We start from the raw sequence: 20479 nt of genomic DNA on the forward strand, positions 1-20479 counted from the left end.
TTGTGAGGGATGTCCACATCCGGATCTATCCCAGCTACTGTGTCCCCCTGACAAAAACCCCAAAGGCAAAGCCCATCCATCCCAATTTAAGCAGCCTGAGGAAACAGTTCCAACCCACTGCTCTGCACAGGGACGTAAGACGGTTGGTTGTTCTACTACCTGCTGAAGAACAGAAATAAGAAAATCTTGGCAAGACCACCATACTTACTTCGTTTGCCTACAGTTGGCAATCTTCCCGATGTATCCATGGAAAGATTGAGTGGGAGGTGTCTCGGCAAACAACAAATATGGCCGAAGCTGTAGTCCAAAGATGAGTGTCTTGGTAAAAAACTACAAATATGGCCAAAGCTGTAGTCCAAAGATGAGTGGCACCATTTTTCCCCCAGAGGAGAGAGCTGAAATGAAGGCAGATATGCCAGCAGCTGAAAGCCATTCAGAAATCAGAAAGGTTCTCACCAGAAGCAACCACTCCTTAAAATAGTCAGTTGCAACACTGCTCAGGTTCGGTTCGGTTCAAGTACTGCTCTAGGAGTTTACCAAGACAGTAGAGTTCAACTGTGTAAAGACCAGGGTGGCTGACGGTGAGAGAACCTGTTATTGTGACTGTTTATTTGACAATTTGATTTGATGGTTTAATGTCAAAACCAGCCTGTTAAGCCTTCAAATGTAAACCTAATTGCTGTTTGTGTTTCACCTTCTTCAAAGGTTTTGCACCTTGCAAACTTGCAATCTTGAAATCAGCTTGCAATCAGCTTGCAATCTGCAATTGTCTTTTCAATGAGAAAAGAGACGATTAAGTCCAAAATAAAGGGGAAAAAGAAAGGAGAAATCTGTCTCATCATTGGAGTCAAAGAGTGAAGTCCCAGTGTAATCCCGGTCAACAGTCAAAACCCTTTTGAAGTTATGGGGAGAACTCAAAAAACCAACATAACTTGACAATAATGCAATGACGTGTGTCTTATGCCATATTTAGTCTAGCCCAGGCATGGGCAAACTACGGCCCGCGGGCCACATACGGCCCGTTAGGCTTTTCAATCCGGCCCGCCGAACTTGCCCTAATTATAGTACAAACAGTGTCTAAAACTCATGACAAAAAGCTAGCGAACAACAGGGCAGATAACTGAAAAGTTGCCAGCCCCATTTTTCCCAACTTGAAGCAAAATGAGACCAATCCCATTAAGAAACATTGTCACAAAGTATAAAGTTTTTTTTTTAATCAAGAATGCACCAACTACAAATGCTACCTTGCTTAATTTACGGTAAATGCGCATGGCTGTAAATTTTGCTACAGTAGTTGATTGTCATTGTGGTGCACAATGCAACGTTTGCATTGATTCCTACGAGCCACTAAGCCCCTTTCATAAGTCTCACGTACACTTTACAGTGACGGTTTAATGTAAATTTACGTTTTGTAGCGTCACATATGTTGTTAGCTTCTTTTGAATCTTTTTTCTGGGCTGAGGTTCTGTGCATCTATTTTGGAAAATGACATGCAATTGCACAACTTTATAACGCTTGCGAAAGTCCGGAAGAAAGAAGCAGGCTTCTGATTGGCTGCCGTGCCGAGTATGCAAATTTCAACTGCAGGTAGCCTGTCAGTGTGCTCGGCGACGGTACACGTGTATTGTTTGCGCGTGATGGCGAGGGCGTCAATGGAGAGTTTGTTGAGCGCGCGGTCAGGACAAACCATCTATGATTTGGCGGAATTTAACACAAGTAAGTATTATTGAGCTTGAATATTTCGTTGTGTAATAATATGTTTTGAATGTTGAAAGTGATTCCATTTTTCAATAAATGTTGATTTCTTTAACTTTGCCCCTTCAATGAAAACTTATTAAAAACAGACGCAATCTTGATAAATCAGAATCAGAATACCTTTATTCGTCCCGCAATGGGGAAATCACAGTGCATATGTTATTTTAATCTATTTCCATTTCCTCCTCCAAGTATCTGCAAAATAGTATGTAAACGCCATATTCCTTGAGACAAATTTATTAACGGATCAGGGATATTTTTCACATTTGAAAGACAGTTTGAGGTTTGTACACACTGCATTTAAAGGACATTTAAAGGACAACCGGCACCATTTTTTTGTTTCCCACTGACATCAGAAAAACGTTTTATAGCATCTAAAATACCCAAATCAGGCAGGCTGATATTTTTAGTTAAATGAGAATCACAAATAAAAATGACTTCAAAATGAATCCGGAAATGGCCAGTTTCAGAAGGTCCCACCCCCTTGTTCGTGACGTCATGCCAAGACGACTTGCCTTGCTCGAGAATCAAAACAATGGCTTCAGATTCGGAGAAGATGTTTTCTTGTTACTCATCCAGTTATGAATATGACTCAAATAGTTCTGAAGAGGAAAGCATAAATGTTTGCAATTGATTCAAGGAGTCCTCCCATATCAATTCGAGCCGTCAATGACAGCAATGTAGCACCCAGAAAATGCAGAAGATTGCGCCCAAGCTCCGTTGGAAATGGGCTGATTTGTCAGCTGGGAATTTGTGTCAGCGAATATCAAATAGTTATCTTGGTGCAACACACAACGATTCACCATTGCGTTATTTATGCGTTTTCCTTCTAATTTTGCCATCAACACGGATCAACACGAAGATTTCAGACCAAACAAAGTACCCAAAATGCATTGTGTGTCGCTTTCTCGGTCAGGGGCGATCCATCGTCATCAACTCGAAAACAAGACTTCATGAATATTCAGCGCAAGTCTTAAAACGTAAATTATAGATATATGCTGTGGAATCTTTGTAAAATACACTCAGTCGAAGTCATTTGAAGTGATTTTATAAATGATGGACATAACTTGTCGGAAGGCGTCGGTTGTCCTATAATGCTTTAGGTTTAGTATTTCCGGCCCAAACACTCCCTCCAAATGCTCCTGGCCCGGCCCCTCTGTCAAATTTTAGAACCCGATGCGGCCCGCGAGTCAAAAAGTTTGCCCACCCCTGGTCTAGCCTGTATAACATTATATTTATCAGCCTCGATGTCACACCATAGTCTCGGTATAGCCCTTCTGATGAAATAAATATATTTGTGTGTCCTTGGTGTGGCCAAACTCATAATCAAGCAGCCATTGTCTATATATTTATTGTTCCGAATATTCTGCAAATAAACCCTTTGAAGGTACTGTTCATTCACTCCAGCCTGTATTTGGATAAGCAAAATCCTCATCTTCCAAAATTAATTATCACAGAGGAAAGAAGGCCACTCTCCTCCAACAAACTATCAACCTATGAAACTATCAACTGACGAAGGCAGAAGTATACGCCGAAACATGTCAGGTATTTAAACACCTACAACACACTGTCTGTCAGAAAAGAATCCGTTTTAAATTAGATATCAAGTAGACAGGATGAACTTAATACAACAATTACGCGAAAGTTTTGGAGAAACATGCGTCAATGAGTTTCGCCTCCTACAAAAGATGTCAAGGAAACAGGCTCGCTATCGAAACCACCTGAGATTCAACCTGCGCTGCCGGGACAAAGAAGTCATACCGGCCAGTCTGAGGATTAAAAACCCGATCCCAACCAGGAACGCGGAACGGATCATCAAAAAGGTGTGGATGACTCTGATCAAAGAACGAATACGATACTCAGCAAACAAACTCAACAACATTAGCAGTGATCTACAGCGGCAAACGGAGCAATTCGAACTCCGGTTCCCCATGGACAAGGACACAAAAACACATGACATAACCCAGCTACTCCATTTCATTGCCACATCCACATATTTCCAATTCAGAAACACCATATACAGACAAAAAGAAGTGTTCGCCATGGGGGACCCACTCTCTGCCATCTTGTGTGGCTTCTTCATGGAGGACCTGGAACAGAAAGCTCTTTCAACAGCCCCGGAAACATACAAACCAACACTATGGAAACGATATGTGGACGATATTCTGGAAAAAAAAATCAAAAGAGGACACACACGGCAGCTTACGGATCACATCAACTCCATAGACACCACAGGCAGCATCAAGTTCACCCATGAAGAGGAAACAAACCAATCCATCGCCTTCTTCGACTTGAACATACACCACGGACAACGGATACATCAAAATAAAAGTACATAGGAAACCCACACATACCGACCAATATCTCCTTTGGACATCTGAACACCCCACTATTCCTAAGTTGTCAGAACATTATATGAACACACCACAATAATCACGGACCCGGAGGACAGAACACAGGAGGAAAAACACATACAACACACACTACAAAAATGCCAATATCCTCAGTGGGCAATAACTAAAGGTGCAGAGCAGGTCAAAAACAAAAACAACACAAGACAGGGGAGAAAGAAAAAGCAAAGAACCGGAAAATAAATGCAACTCAGACCACTGCAAAAGAGAAAATCACATCATGGACTGGGAGAAGGCCAGAGTCATCCGCAACGAAGAAAACAAACATCAGCGCTGGATCAGGGAGGTCATTGAAATCCGGAAGCGAGAACCAAGGACCATCAACAGGGATGAGGGAGCTTACATGCTCTCTACCACCTGGACAGTATCCTGGAGGGACGAGCGGACAGCGGGGGTCGTGACTTGACTGTCAGATCTGACAGGTAGGTCACGCCCTCATAGCAACACCAGCTGAAAATGGCGCATCACAACATCCGTGACACTCTGACGAAGGCGGAAGTATACGCCGAAACATGTCAGGTATTTGAACACCTACAACACACTGTCTGTAAGAAAAGAATCCGTTTTAAATTAGATGTCAACCTGCGGGTTGCAGGCCGCAAATAGCCTGTGTGCCACAAGATTGAGACCCCTGCTTGTATATATTGTAATTTTATGCCTTGGCGTTGGGCAATTGTCTCACTTGCTAACAGATTTTTCATCTGTATGACAGTTTCTGAACATTTGATAATTTGTAACGCCGCCATATTGTGCAACTGCGCTTCAGATTTTGAATTGCCACGCCACACAAGTAACCAGCGTAATGCAGTTCAGTTGATCACGCCTCAAATGGCGTTTGTTTTAACAGAGTAGCAACAGACCCCAAGCAAGGTCAGAGGATGAGTGGAGCCAAGCTATATGCGCAATGGAAAGGTACCTTGGTGGTCATGGTCTCTTTGAACAGACTGAATTTCAATGTCATATAAACAAACGTTAACTTTTGCCATTTCATCCACTAAACAAAAAGTGGCCTGTAGCTATCACTAGTGATGTGCCCGACTGTGCCAAGGCTCCAAAGCATGTGCCAAGTAAACAGGTGAAACCATTTGCAAAGCGCGGTTTGAGGCATGGGTCGATTTCACCTGTGACCACGCCTAAAGCCTCGAAACGCACGTGGCTCCGCCCATGTCTCGCGAGACTGGATCTCTACGTCATCACCCACTCGAGGATTCGAAATAAAATGGTGCACCGAGACGACAAAGAGACAGGTAACACTGACATCCCAACTTGCATCTTCAATCGGATTTGTTCTGCATTGGATGCACCATTCACAACGAAAAAGAAGAGAACTCCCCCGGTCTGGGATCATTTTGAGCAGATCTCTCCAAAACAGGTATACATGACAATAACCAGTGCAAATATATATTGTAAACAACTGTGACAACACGGTGCATCCCTGGTTTTAATGTCTTCTACTGATATTTCAAAAAGGTGAAGTGTAAACACCTTCCCCTTAACAAAAATGAATGTTGTTCCTTGTCTGCGTGTCAATGTCTAAAGTAAAGCAATTATTCTTTTAAGTAACTCACCCACATTCATTCACATCACAACTCCCTGCCATTTTTACAGAAGAGGATGAGGGCTGGCAAAGAAAACAAATAAGCTGGCATGATTCTCAGTTTTAACTCAGAAATCTGACTACATTTTGAAAGGCACTCATAAAAGAAATGTATTATTATTACCGTATTTTCACGACCATAAGGCACAAATAAACGTCTCAGATTTTTTTGAAAATGTGCGGTGCGCCCTGTAGTGCGGACGTATTAAAGCCACCATCAGGCGGACGTGGTAGAGAACATGAGGGGGGATGTGTGGGCGTGTTTCGTGTATACAAGAACAGGTATGTGCTTTATGCAGAACATTGCTCTTTTAACAACTCAGAAAATGGCAAAGAGACATGGTTATGAAGCTCAGTTTAAATTGAAGGCTTTCCAAGGAGGTCCGTCTTGGTGCTGGCTATGCTGGTTATGAAACTGTGCCATTTTTCCATCCGGGCCAGGACTACCGCAGTGCAGCAACGGCCGGCGAATTATTCTGAAAAGCTGGCGAAAAGGCTTTGTTTCCTGTTGTGCTTGGCTGCCATGCTAAAGGAGAGAAACTCCCGCCGATGGTGATTTTTAAAAGAAAGACTTTGCCTAAAGAGACATTTCCAGCAGGCGTCATTATTAAGGCAAACGAAAAGGGCTGGATGTTACGCCACAGTTCGCCAATGGATTGTGGATGCTTGGGCTACAGCGTCTGCTGGCACGGTAGTTCGAGCTTTCGGAAAAGCCGGCATCATTTCCGAGGAGATGCACAGCACAGAAAGTGACTGGCCGTGAGGAAAGCGAACCTGCCATGTTGGTTTAGCGCAGCTGTTCGATTCTGAGACAGAGGATGACGACTTTGATGGGTTTGATTACTGACTGTTACCGGTAATTGTTTTTACCCTGCCGACGCCGATTGAGTGATGATTACAAAATGTTCTTACTTTGTAATAAACAAATAAAGCACTACCAAACTCAGTTTTGCTCCCAATCTTTTTTAATAAATACGCACACTTGTATGCCTGTGTGTTGTTGTGAGGCGGACGTACGTATGGCAGTAGAGGATATGTACCGGTATATAAAACTTTACATCCGGTGCGCCCAATGTGGATGTTAAATAGAAAAATGTCACACATAAATGAGACTGCGCCTTTTCACACGGTGCGCCCTTTGGTCGTGAAAATGCAGTATTATTTTTATTATTAGTTGTAGTAGTAGTACTAGTATCAGTATCACGACTAATTTCAAAATTCTGACTTTAAAGTGAGGATTCTCTCTTTAAAATCTGAATTCTGAGATAAAAGTGGGAATCCTGCCATCTCTATTATATTTTTGTTGGCCCTAATCCTCTTCCATACATTTTGAACCCATCTAATCGTGGCATTTTAATCACTCTCTCTGTATGACATTTATTATCCACATGATTGCGCAGTAGAGTAAATGAGGCCCCATGATGCTTTGGCCAAAGAGTGAACCATTTGGCTGGAAAGCCTCATTGCTTCATGATGTCTTATTTTCCTCTCACTCGCTATATCACAAATCTACAAAACGAAAGAATCAAATTTTACAAACCTGTTTTCCAACATCCTGCAGGGGTGTTGCCATAGTATGCTCTGCCAACATACATTAAAGTAAATAAATTAGTTAAGATTTTTTAATTCACACCCATGAAATTTTAGCCTGCTATTATCACAATCTTAATGAAAGCAATTGGTATCCGTTTGGGTTTCAGATTGTACATGTATATAATGTATCTACAGTGTCCTTGAGTTTTGAAAGGCGCTTATAAATGAAATGTATTATTATTATCATTACTCTGTTAAGATAGTCAGCGCCTTGAGCAAAAACGTTACAAAATAAGGCAGCGCTGTTTTCAAGAAGTACACACATTAAACAATAAATCAAATAAGGCAATTTAAGCTCAGTCAAACTGTACTGCTGATGCCTTATTCCTAAACACTGAACTGGTAGTAGCAGTAGTAGTTGTCATATATTATACTATATATCAAGGACGTGATATGGCATTTCCATCATTGAACAAGTGGACCAAGAACCCTGAAAATAAGAAAGAAAACCTGGAATGAACCAATACTATTTCTAATTTCCTATCATCAACAATATCATCTAACTAAATTATCATTTTGGTATTTTCTTTTCAAATGTCAATTGCATCAACATTTATTGTATTCTATTTATAATTGTATTTTATTTCTTAGTGTATCTATGCTCTTCTGTGACTGTAAAGTGTCCTTCAGAGCTTTGAAAAGCGCCTGAAATGAAATCTATTATTCTTCTTTTCCTTTCGGCTTTTCCCCACAGTGGTCGCCACAGCGAATCAATGTCCTCCATCTATCCCGGTTTTGTGCATCCTCTTCTCTCACACCAGCTACCTTCATGTCCTCTTTGACCACATCCATAAACCTCCTCTTCGGTCTTCCTCTCGGTCTCCTGCCTGGCAGTTCAAGGCTCAGCATTCTTCTCCCGATATAGTCACTGTCTCTCCTCTGGACATGTCCAAACCATCTCAGTCTGGCCTCTCTGACTTTCTCTCCAAAGCCTCTAATATGAGTTGTCCCTCTAATGCAGGGGTTGGGAACCTATGGCTCGCGAGCCATATATGGCACTTTTGATGATTGCATATGGCTCGCCGATAAATATTACATATTATAATACATATTGTCATTTTTTTCGTCGTGCATTTCCCGTTGGGGCTGCAGTTGGCGGAAAGCGCCATTTTGATTGGATGACACTGACCTAGAATGGCCGAAAGCGCCATGTTGATTGGATGATAGTGGCCGTCATGTTGAAACAGGTAAACGCCCAACTAGTGCACTTCACGCCCAACTAGTGCACTTCAGCGTGAAAGCACCGGAGCATTAAAGGAGAGAAAATGTTCTGATTCTAATTTGCAATGAAACAATACCATCGATGAAACAGTCGAATGTCAGTGGCATTTTAACAAGCCCCATGTTAACGTAGTAGATTGCAGATAGCAAGTGTGGAAGCTTATGAGCCGTGTGCAGGCTAGCGAGCAGTAACTTCGCCTCTGGACCGGCAAATTGATTTTCATTCCGATCGTTTTCCTGGATTTTTACCAAACACGAGGAACGGAAAACCATCCATGTTAGCGGTGAGTACTATCACAAAGTTATTTTAAATAATACATTCTGATATTTTGTTGAAAAGTGGCCGCAAGTGCGCGTGTGTGTGTGTGCGCGCGCACGCGAGCGTTTGTATGTGCGCGTGCGTGTGGCTCTCGCTGAAAAACATTTCTAAATATTTTACTTTTATGGCTCTCTTAGTCAAAAAGGTTCCCGACCCCTGCTCTAATGTATTCATTCCTGATCCTATCCAACCTGGTTACTCCCAAATAAACCCTCAACATCTTCAGCTCTGCTACCTGTCTTTTTTTTAGTGACACTGTCTCCAGTCCAAACATCATGGCTGGTCTCACCACTGTTTTACACTTTTCCTTTCGTCCTAGCTGAAACCCTTCTATCACACATCACACCTGACATTTTTCTTCTCCACCTTCTTTATCTCTTTTCCCTGTCGTATCACTCTTGCACTTGGATCCCTCTCATTCACACACATATATTCCGTCTTGCTGCGACTGATCTTCATTTCTCTCATTTCCAGGGCATATCTCCACATCTCTAGTTTCTCCGCCACCTATTCCCTGTTCTCGCTACAAATCACAATGTCATCTGCAAACATCATGGTCCAAGGAGATTCTTGTCTAACATCGTCTGTCAGCCTGTCCATCACCATCGCAAACAAGAAGGGGTTCAGAGCTGACCCTTGGTGGAGTCCCACCTCCACGTTGAATTCCTCAGTCACACCGACAGCACACCTCACAACTGTCTTACAGTCATGATACATGTCATGCACCGCTCTGACATACTTTTCTGTCACTCCAGACTTCCTCATGCAATGCCACAGCTCTTCTCTGGGCACCCTGCCATACGCTTTCTCCAGATCTACAAAGACACAATGCAATTCCTTCTGACCTTCTCTGTACTTCTCTATCAGCATTCTTAAAGCAAACACTGCATGTGTCGTACCTTTTTTTGGCCTGAAGCCATACTGCTGCTCACAAATGTTCACTTCTGCTCTTAGTCTAGCTTCAACTACTCTTTCCAAATTGTATGGCTCATCAGCTTTATTCCTCTGTAGTTAGTACAAATCTGCACATCTCCTTTGTTCTTAAAAATGGGCACGAGTACACTTCGTCCCCATTCTTCAGGCATCTGTTCACCATCTAAGATCTTGTTGAATAACCCAGTCAGGAACACCACCGCCACCTCTCCAAGACACTTCCATACCTTGATTGGTAAATCATCAGGCCCGAGTGCCTTTCCCCCCCTTCATCTTCTTCAGCGCCCTCCTCACTTCATCGTTGCTAATGCTTGCTACGTCTTGGTCCACAAAAGTCACGTCTTCTACTCTTTGTTCCTTCTCATTTTGCTCATTCATCAATTCTTCAAAGTACTCTTTCCATTTTGCCATCACACTACTGGCACCTGTTAATACATTGCCATCTCTATCCTTAATCACCCGAACCTGCTGCAGGTCCTTACCATCCTTGTCTCTCTGTCTCGCCAGCCTGTAAAGATCAGTCTCACCTTCCTTGCTGTCCAGAAGGAATTGCATTGTGTCTTTGTAGATCTGGAGAAAGCGTATGGCAGGGTGCCCAAGTCATCATAGGCCTCTTGTTTGGCCTTTGCCACCTTTACTTTAACCGTGCGCTGCATCTCCTTGTACTGCTGTCTACTCTCGTCCGTCCTCTCACTGTCCCACTTCTTCTTTGCTAACCTCTTTCTCTGTATACACTCCTGCACCTCCCCATTCCACCACCAAGTCTCCTTATCTACCTTTATTCCACTCGATACACCAAGTACTTTCCGACCTGTGTCTCAGATTATGTTCGCTGTAGTTTGCCAGTCATCTGGAAGGACCTCTTGCCCACCTCCTTCCTAAATGTCATGAAACACTCTTCCGTTTTCAACGTCCACCATTTTGTCCTCACTTCAGCCTTTGGTTTCTTCATCTTCCTCACTGCCAGCGACATCCTACACACCACCAACCTATGCTGTCTGGCTACACTCTCACCAACCACTACTTTGCAGTCACTGATTTCCTTAAATTGGCGCCGTTGACACAAAATGTAGTCTACCTGTGCACTTCTGCCTCCACTCATATAGGTCACCCTATGTTCCTGTCTCTTCTGAAAGAAAGTATTCACAATAGCCATTTCCATTTTCTTAGCAAAAGTCAACCACCATCTGTCCGTTCCTCATCTGGAGTCCAAACCTGCCCATCACCTCCTCATCATCTTTGTTTCCTGCGCCAACATGTCCATTGAAGTCTCCACCAATTACAACTCTTTCACTTCTCGGGATGTTCTGTATGACTTCATCAAAGTCCAACCAAAATGTCTCCTACTCCGCCAGCTCACATCCTACTTGTGGGGCATACCCACAAACAACATTGAACATCATGGCTTCGATTTCTAGCTTCAGACTCATCATTCTATCTGATACTCTTTTTACTTCTAAGACATTCCTAACAAACTCCTCTTTTAAGATAACCCCAACTCCGTTTCTCTTTCTGTCTTCACCATGATGAACAACTTAAACCCTGACCCTAAGCTTCTAGCCTTGCTCCCTTTCCACCTGGTCTCCTGGAAACACAGTATGTGTACCTTCCTTCTCTGCATCATGTCAACCAGCTCTCTACCTTTACCTGTCATTGTTCCTGCATTCAAAGTTCCTACTCTTTGTTCTATACTCTTGGCGGTCAATTTCTCTCTTTTCCTCCGTGCACACCTCCCTCCTCTCCTTCTTCTACCAACAGTAGTCAATTTTCCACTGGCACCCTGCAGCTCAACAGTACCAATGGCGGCTGTTGTTAACCCGGGCATCGACCGATCCGGTATGGGATTCAAAGGTTTGATTCGCATATTTGTTTTGTCAAAAAAAAAAAAAAAAAAAAAAAAAAAAAACGTTGGATGCCTTTCCTGACACAACCCTCTGTATTTATCCGGGTTTGGGATCAGCACAATAAGACACTGGCTTGTGCCCCCTTGTGGCTACATTGAAATAAAATATATTATTATGATTATTATAACATTTAAAACAATGACAAATGAACAACAGTAATGACACCAGATGTACTTTAACACAACCAAGATGGGTTACTAATTACCGATCCGTAGGACATCATCAAAGCACTCATCTTCCTCATCATCAGTATTTTCTTCATCTTGTGGTGTGGTATTCTGTGAATGTTTGAGAATGACAGGACAGACGACTTTCCTGCTGTGCTCCCCTGTGAGATTATTCCTCGGTCTAAAGAAAAGCAAAACTGGACTGTAAATATCCAAAAATCACATTTAACATGGCAAAATCAATGGCACATACTGGCATACAACTGTCGTCAAACATGAACCGGTATGAAAATGAGGGTAAAGACCAAATCATACGTAATGGAAGAACAGGGATCCTACCGATGTACGACGCTGAGATCACCGTCCTCATCCAAACCTGGTCCGACATTTCCGTCACTACCATCATTATCTTTTGCTCGTAGAAGATGTGTTTCACTGTCACTGTTTTCCCTTGGGGCCTCATCGTTGCTCTCCTGTTTTTCCGCTTTGGACAAAAACTTGAATTTGGAGATGAAAACTGGAGAGACAAAGACACATATTCAAAGAGACATGTAGATTCAGAAAAAAAGTAGAGTGGTTTGCACAACAACTTCATAGTACAGAGGTCATGTGTTTCCGCTACGGCCTCGCTGTGTAGACCTTGCAGGTTCTCACAGGGGCTGCACGGGTCCTCCAGTGTCCCCCCACATTCCAAAAACATGCATGGCCGGCTCATTGAAAACTTTAAGTTGTCCCTAGCTGTCAGTGTGCAAGCGAATGGTTGTTTGTCTCTGTATGCCCTGCGATTGGCTGGCAACCAATTCAGGGTGTCCCCCGCCTCGTGCCTGAAGAAAGCTGGGATAGGCTCCAGCACCCCCGCAACCCTTGTGAGGATAAAGCGCTCCGGAAGATCAGAATCAGAATCAAAATAATCTTTATTGGCCAAGTGTGTAGAACACACAAGGAGTTTGTCTTCGAGAAAACACGCCGCACACTACACGCTGTCGTCCAGGAGTGGTCCATCTATGAAAAGGTTTCTTCAGCCGACATCTGTACTTCTTTGGAGGTGTCGGACAAAGTACATTACTTTGCTTTTCATTTGGCAGCCTATCTTTTAGATGCACTATTTTTTGTCTTAAAATGTTTATCGGTTTGAAATGATTTTGTGTTGCCAGAAGACCCTTTTGTAGTTTTTCAGAAACCCTGTACAATGTAAGGTACTGCTACTCCTCTCCTTTTTGTATCTTCAGGATTTTTGGTTTCATTCCCTATTTTCTTTTGACATTTGTTAAAAGACCACAATCGGCTAATAAAGGCTAATGTAATCTAGGCAGAGAAAAATGAGCACAAAAACCTCATCCAGTGTGGGTCCTTGGGCAAGACCTTTCACGCTAATGCCTACCTCACACAATGAGAGACAACAAATAGAATGACATGCCGGCTCAGATGTCGCCCGGCCAAACAAGGTCTGCGTCAGTTGCTGGGGAACCAGAGCACCTTGATGAAAAATGGGCTACTGGAACAAAGCGGAGATGGACGAGATGCGATAACATGGCTCTGTAGGAATGCTACTACTCAAGCAACCCTAGTCAGAGGGGTTACATGCGGAGAATGGGGGCTGAATGGCTTCTTCAAAACACACAGTCACGGTTGACCACGAAACAACTAGTAGCTCAGTGTTCCAATATCCACAAACAGCAATTGCTATCACAACTTGAGATTGATGAGGTACAACACAAATTCCGAGGTGAAGGGCCCCAGGCTGGCACATCAGAGGAAGCGGTCAGACCAGAGATTGGGAGGCAAGCCCCAATGAATGATGAGATTGGGAAGCCAGCCCCAATAAATGAAATGCTGAGAAAAGCAGCAACTGACCTGAGAGATAAGATCATGGCAAGAACGAAAACTGAGCAACCAAGAAACCGATTACAACGACTATGTGAAGTACCACCTGAAATTCTCATGGAAACTGTGAATGCAGCACTGAGAGCGATACCGACTGGAACGATCACGGAAACCAATGAGCTGATATACGCTTCAGCATTAGTGATCCTAGAGATGCTTGGCTACAAGAGCAACTGTGAGAGCCACGAGATTCGTTACCCACCATGGAAAAGACGGTTGGAGGCTAAGATCAAGGCGGCTTGAAAAGATGTGAGTCAATTGACGGAGACCCAGAGAGGTGTGAATAAAAAGCCAATACCCAAGAGGTACATGCAGATAACAATACGTGAAGCACTCGAAACTGCCAAACAAAGGCCCCAGGCCTTGTCCAGTCGCCTAAAGAGGTACACGAAAGTGAATGAGGCCAGAAGAATAAAGAGGCTGTTCGCAACACAACCTGCGAAAGTGTACGCTCAGTGGCAGGGTTCTAACAGCAGAGCAGACCCTCCAAAGTTGGAAACTGAAAGATACTGACGTATGTGACCATCAAGTCCCTTGAACGCCTCGTGCTGAACCACCTAAAGAACATCACCGGACCTCAATGGACCCTCTTCAGTTTGCCTACAGGGCAAACAGGTCTGTGGAGGATGCCGTCAATATTGGACTGCACCAGATCCTCTTGGCAATATTTTCCGCAAGTTTGGCATTGACTTTCACTGCTTCGCGGATGACACCAAACTCTACCTCTCCAGCAAACCCGATGCCTCTCTACCACCTTCATCCCTTTCACTTTACCTCTCAGAAATGGCTTTTGAAATGACAACTCCTCCTTGTCAGTACCAAATCCACCCTAGTATCTCCAGTAGCATCACTCTTGCACTTGGATCCCTCTCATTCACACACATATATTCCGTCTTGCTGCGACTGATCTTCATTCCTCTCCTTTCCAGGGCATATCTCCACATCTCTAGTTTCTCTGCCACCTGTTCCCTGTTCCCGCTACAGATCACAATGTCATCTGCAAACATCATGGTCCAAGGAGATTCTTGTCTAACATCGTCTGTCAGCCTGTCCATCACCATAGCAAATAAGAAGGGGCTCAGAGCTGACCCCTGGTGGAGTCCCACCTCCACCTTGAATTCCTCTGTCACACCAACAGCACACCTCACAACTGTCCTACAGTCATGATACATGTCTTGCACCGCTCTGACATACTTTTCCATCACTCCAGACTTCCTCATGAAATACCACAGCTCTTCTCTGGGCACCCTGTCATACGCTTTCTCCAGATCTACAAAGACACAATGCAATTCCTTAATTAATAAAAATAGACTGAGTCACTGAAATTTATTTCCATGTTACAGTGTCAAAAATCAGACCTAGGCAAAAGGAAAGGACATATAAAAAGCAACATCAACTGTCAAGAATTGGATTTGCCCAACTGTAATTTCATTGCATTGCATTCAAAAAGTACATTTGATGTAAACATACCAGGCTGTCCTACATTGTTAAGGCGTGTCATTTGGTGGCAGGAATTGGGCAAGAACATGTGGAGATCTGACAGCACACGATCATGTTGAAAGACAATCTTGTTCATGGCTTTTCGATCATGGCTTCAAGTACAGTAGAACCTCTGAGTCCATCAGCTTCCAAATATCTGAGGAGATTGTGAGGGTAAAAATTAGTGATGTGCCCGACTGTCCGGAAACTGCCGAGGCGTGTGCAGGGTGAACAGGTGAAATTTGGGTCGATTTTGCTTGCAGCCACATCTAAAGACTCGGAACGCACGTGGCTACGCCCATTGCCTCGCGAGACGGGATTTCTACGTCATCACCCACTCAAAGATTCTAAATAAAATGCCACACCGGGGCATCAATGAGCTGACATGTTGCACTGACACACCTAACTCGCATCTTCAAACCTCAAAAAGGTCTGTGGAGGATGCAGTCAATATAGTGTGCACTACATCCTTGAGCACCTCAACCGACGGGCCTATGCAATTTGTGGATTTCAGCTCTCCGTTCAACACCAAACGTTTCCAGCTTGATGTGTCCATCGCGATATGCCAGTGGATCCAGTTTCCTGACGGGACGGACACATCAATTGAGACTGGGAAGGACATTATCAACACGCACCACTATCACTGGAGCCCCACAGGGATGTCCAACCCGGGTTATCGGAAGTATGGGGGACTAGATGTAAAACATTGAAAGAGCATATGTTTTACGCAGAAAAATGATTTAACAAATACAGTAGTCTCGTGATATCGCTATCGTTTATATTAATACTGCTTATTACGACACTATTTTCATTTCCCGTGCACATTTCTAGTCTTTTCATGTATAATTAGTTACTTTTAGCACGATTTGTGGTTGTTACGATAATCCGATTACTACGGTGCTCTTTTTCATCTCCCGCCGGCCATTTTGCTATGTTTATACCGATACAAAAGATACTTACGGTGAATCGATATTTGCTTAGGGGTTTCTATACAGTACCACCATTATCGAAATCTGTATCGGCCGCTGTATCGGTCGTGCTATTGGTCGACTTGGTCATGTGACTTGGTCACGTGTCTTGGTTACGTGACCAGCTCCCGTGTAGCAGACGCCATTTTCATTTTCAGACGCGAGCTCGTGTGTACCAGACGACATTTTCTACCGTCTTCAACAATGGCGAAACCAAAGAATTGTGATCTTGGAACGAAGTACAAGGCAATCGTGGCTGTTGAGGAGAATCCAACACTGTACTGTCGCAATCGTTTTTTGCAACAATGTTTATTGTTTTGTCTGCTGAAGCGTGATGATTTTGAAAATTACTGTACATTCCATACTGTGTATTAAAGGACCACCAACATCACGTTTTTGTTTCTTGACTGACATCAGAACGTTTTATAGCATCTAAAATACCCAAAACATGCTGTATCATATTTTTATTCAAATGCAAAACACCAATAAAAATGACTTCACGTCACGCCGAGACGTCTTGCATTCCTGGAGAATCCAAACAATGGCTTCAGATTCGGAGAATATGCTTTCTTGTTACACATCCATTTATGAATATGATTCAAATACAGAAGAGGAAGAGTAAAGCATACATGTTTGCAATCGATTAAAGAATTACTGTACTGTACTGTATACTTGTTATGAAGCTTGGGTGCCCTCTACTGGCAGCTTTTGGATGCAACACAGTTCTCAGACCAAACGTACTCTAGTCAGGCACTCTTTGAACCCCGTTGTCGGGTCCTCCCAAGCCCAGTCATGTCACCAGCTTCCGTGTTGTGACCTGTCTTACCGAGGACAATAAAAAAAGCATAGCAGAACTAAAATACCGTACTGTTGCTTGACACCAATTTCAACCATGGGAAAACGTAAAAATTGTGATATCCGAACAACGTACAAGGCGGCAATCGTGGCTGTGAAGGACAATCCAACAAGCAAATCCTTTATCGCGAAAGAGTTTGACGTGACGTGCAGCAGAATACTTCATTAACGTAAGTCATGTAAACGTTGCAGTTTTGGTTTTTCATCCATGTATTTAATTGTGTAGCATTCAGATATCCTTATCGCTTGCAACAATCACTGTTTTTTTTCATGGTTTCGTGTGAATAGAACGTGAGGATTTTGCATTGGTTGCATTTTTTAAAGTAAATACTGTAGTCATTAAAAAATGTAAATACGTTTTTATTTTATGCACAAATTTATTTTTCACTTCACTACTGTACAAAAAGCACCTTGGATACACAATCCATGAACCCAATGACATGCCATATCAAAGATTCCCCCGTTTACGTGTTGCCCCCCCCCCCCCTTAATGCAGTTCGGCGCAGGACGGATATATCGACAGTACGGTTATATCGACATTTTTCCTGACTCCCGAAAATATCGATATAACGAGACTTTACTGTAAATCATGTTGGCTGGGTAACTTCATCTTTATTAAGTTGATAGAGTTGTTTGTTCTGTAGCCAGAAGGGGACACAAGCCAGTGTTTTATTGTGCCGTTCCCAAGCCCGGATAAATACAGAGGGTTGTGTCAGGAGGGGCATCCGACGTAAAAGCTTGGCCAAAACAAAAAGGCGAATCAAACCTCTGAAGATGGAGGACACTGATTCGCTGTGGCGTCCCCTTGAAGTTGGCAACCCGGGCCGAGACGTTTTGAAAGTTGTACGCCCGACGTAAAAGTTGTACGCCTCTGGGCAGACATTTCAAACACTGGGCAGAGTTAAAATTGCCTTTTGATCAAACAAACAAACAAAAAAAGCAGAACAGAGTATTGCCGTGACCATAGCGAATCACGGCACAGATTTATTATTGGAGTGTCAGCAAATGAGAGGTGCCATTTTTGACCGTGACATCAAGGGCTGGCTGCGCGATGTATCTCGCTCTTTTACTGACAGAACCCAAGTGCGAGTAGACATATTCTTCAACTGTTTTAATTCATTTCAAGAGAGCAAGAGATTCGTTCTACTCAGTGAGTGTGCTCAGAGGCTTGAAAGTTATGCGCGTTTAGTTTAAGAACATTTGTTGCTGAAATGTAGTCTCTTTATTGAGACGTTGAGCACTGTTCCTGGCTAACATAGTTGTTACCCTCCATATGTCCGGGTTGTGGCGACCGTGTAACGTTGTCAGCGGCTTGTTCAACATTTATTTCCTGTATATGATAGTTGCGCTTTGTTACAGGTTCAGCTGTTGTTAAAGCACTATATAAATAAATATGTATTGTATTGCATTATTCTGCTAAGTGTATAATGTTTCGTAGTATGGGGAATTAGGTGACTTCATATTAGTTATTGTAGCTACAGTGGGACCTTGGCTTACAAACTTAATTGGTTCCCACACAAAGTGTGTATGGCGAAAATTAATTTCCCATGGGAAACCATTAAAATGAGGATAATCCGTTCCCAGGTCCCCATAAAACTCTGGGAGAGGACCCGAACTGTTTTCACTCATGATGGGTTCACTGAATATGCAAATTGACTGGTTGGGTTTGGCACCTCAAAAAAGCTTAACAACGACTAATTTAGTGTTCAATCATCCTGCCTTGCACCTTTTCTGAATGAGGGTGGAAACTAGAATACTCGCGCTGTGAGGTTGATGGGCCGAGACCACCAGGCCGGAGCAGAAACAATGGCTCCTTTGTTTGTATTTTTACATGCACTTGTTTTTCATTACCGTTCTGAGCTTTGAGTGTTGATAAATCGTCTAATCATATCAAACTTTGCACCTAATGCGAACGTGACCCGGTTTCGCCTCAAAAACAAAGCGGGATGTTGTCAGTAATGTGCGGACAACAAAGTTGTCTCAAATACATTTTGTCATATCAAAGCAACAAACATGAGTAATACATTTTTATACATTTTTTTTACCTCAGAGCATTGACGGTTGGTTAGACGCCTTTTTGTGACGAGTCACCGCATGGTGTACCATCGTAACTTGACCGGACTACACAAATAACAGAACACTTTCTCATCATGGCCGACTCGAGAGTGAAGCTACCCGCAGCCATCTTGCGTTGCTCGATAATGACTGACTTCGTGTTTGTGTGTGGGTCTGTTTGTGTGCGCGTGTGTGTGTGTTTGTGTGTGTGTGGGGGGGAGGAGGGGGGGGCGGTGAGAGAGAGAGAGAGAGAGAGAGGGAGAGAGACAGAATGGGGGGAGGCTGAAACAGAAAGCAGACGTCTTACGTTGCCAAATCTCCTGACAACACATATATATATATATATATATATATATATATATATATATATATATATATATATATATATATATATATATATATATATATATATATATATATATATATATCAGTGACGTCACCGCTCGTATCTCATCTCATTTTCAGTACCACTTATTCCTCATTAGGGTCGCGGGGGTTGCTGGAGCCTATCTCAGCTGTCTTCGGGCACACCCTGAATTGGTTGCCAGCCAATCGCAGGGCACACAAAGACATACAACAGTCACTCTCACACTCACACCTAGGAATGGTCAATCTGCCTGCCCTGCATGTTTTTGGAGTGTGGGAGGAAACCGGAGGACACCGCATGGTGTACCATCGTAACTTGACCGGACTACACAAATAACCCACGCGGGTCCGGGGAGAACATGCAAACTCCACACAGGGAGGCCACCGGGACGCGAACCGGCGACCTCTGCACTGTGAAGCCGGTGTGCTAACCACTCGACTACCGGGCCGCCCATCTACTTAGTATTTGAACGGTAAATTCAGCGATTTTGAAAAAAATCCTAAAACGGTGAAGTTAACTGGACAAGAACTTTAAAGTACAAATCACTAAATACATCTAACTGTTTAATTTATTTTTTCATTTGATATTTCCATGACAGCTTTCCATGATGACAGGTGAGGCACTGCCTCACCTGCCTCCACTGACTGCACGTCACTGATATATATATATATATATATATATATATATATATATATATATATATATATATATATATATATATATATATATATATATATATATACAGTAAAGTCTCGTTATATCGATATTCAAGGGAGTCCGAAAAAAATATTGATATAACCGGGACTATCGATATATCCGACCCTGTTTGCATGTAATTTTCTCCGTGCGTGCATAGAAATAGTATCGATATAAGCGGGACTATCGATATATCCGATATCGATATAACGAGACTTTACTGTATATACAGTAAAGTCTCGTTATATCGATATTCAAGGGAGTCCGAAAAAAAA

At 43.0% G+C, this 20479-nt stretch overlaps 1 protein-coding gene across 17 annotated transcripts in view; it reads right to left on the minus strand.

The window, feature by feature from the left end:
* The window catches only part of mettl22 (methyltransferase 22, Kin17 lysine), a 98003-nt gene extending 78712 nt beyond the window's left edge, over window positions 1-19291 (minus strand). For 12 of the 17 annotated variants that reach the window (XM_089018885.1, XM_089018884.1, XM_089018883.1 and 9 more), the window contains exons 1-5: window positions 19132-19291; window positions 15255-15420; window positions 12240-12417; window positions 11939-12081; window positions 7304-7344 (exon numbers count right to left, since the gene is read on the minus strand). In XM_089018885.1, the coding sequence (XP_088875011.1) occupies window positions 7304-7344; window positions 11939-12081; window positions 12240-12417; window positions 15255-15360 (468 nt within the window). In that variant the 5' untranslated portion in view covers window positions 15361-15420; window positions 19132-19291. Of the gene's footprint in view, window positions 1-7303; window positions 7345-11938; window positions 12082-12239; window positions 12418-14978; window positions 15056-15254; window positions 15421-16903; window positions 17049-17852; window positions 17957-19131 lie in introns of those variants that run through there. The other 5 variants (XM_089018882.1, XM_089018881.1, XM_089018887.1 and 2 more) reach the window with 5 other exon arrangements.
* Between the last annotated feature and the right edge of the window lie 1188 nt (window positions 19292-20479).

Source organism: Hippocampus bargibanti, linkage group LG17 (genome assembly GCF_051943395.1).
Source record: "Hippocampus bargibanti isolate YZ-2025 linkage group LG17, ASM5194339v1, whole genome shotgun sequence".
In the NCBI taxonomy this organism is placed as follows: Eukaryota; Metazoa; Chordata; class Actinopteri; order Syngnathiformes; family Syngnathidae; genus Hippocampus; species Hippocampus bargibanti.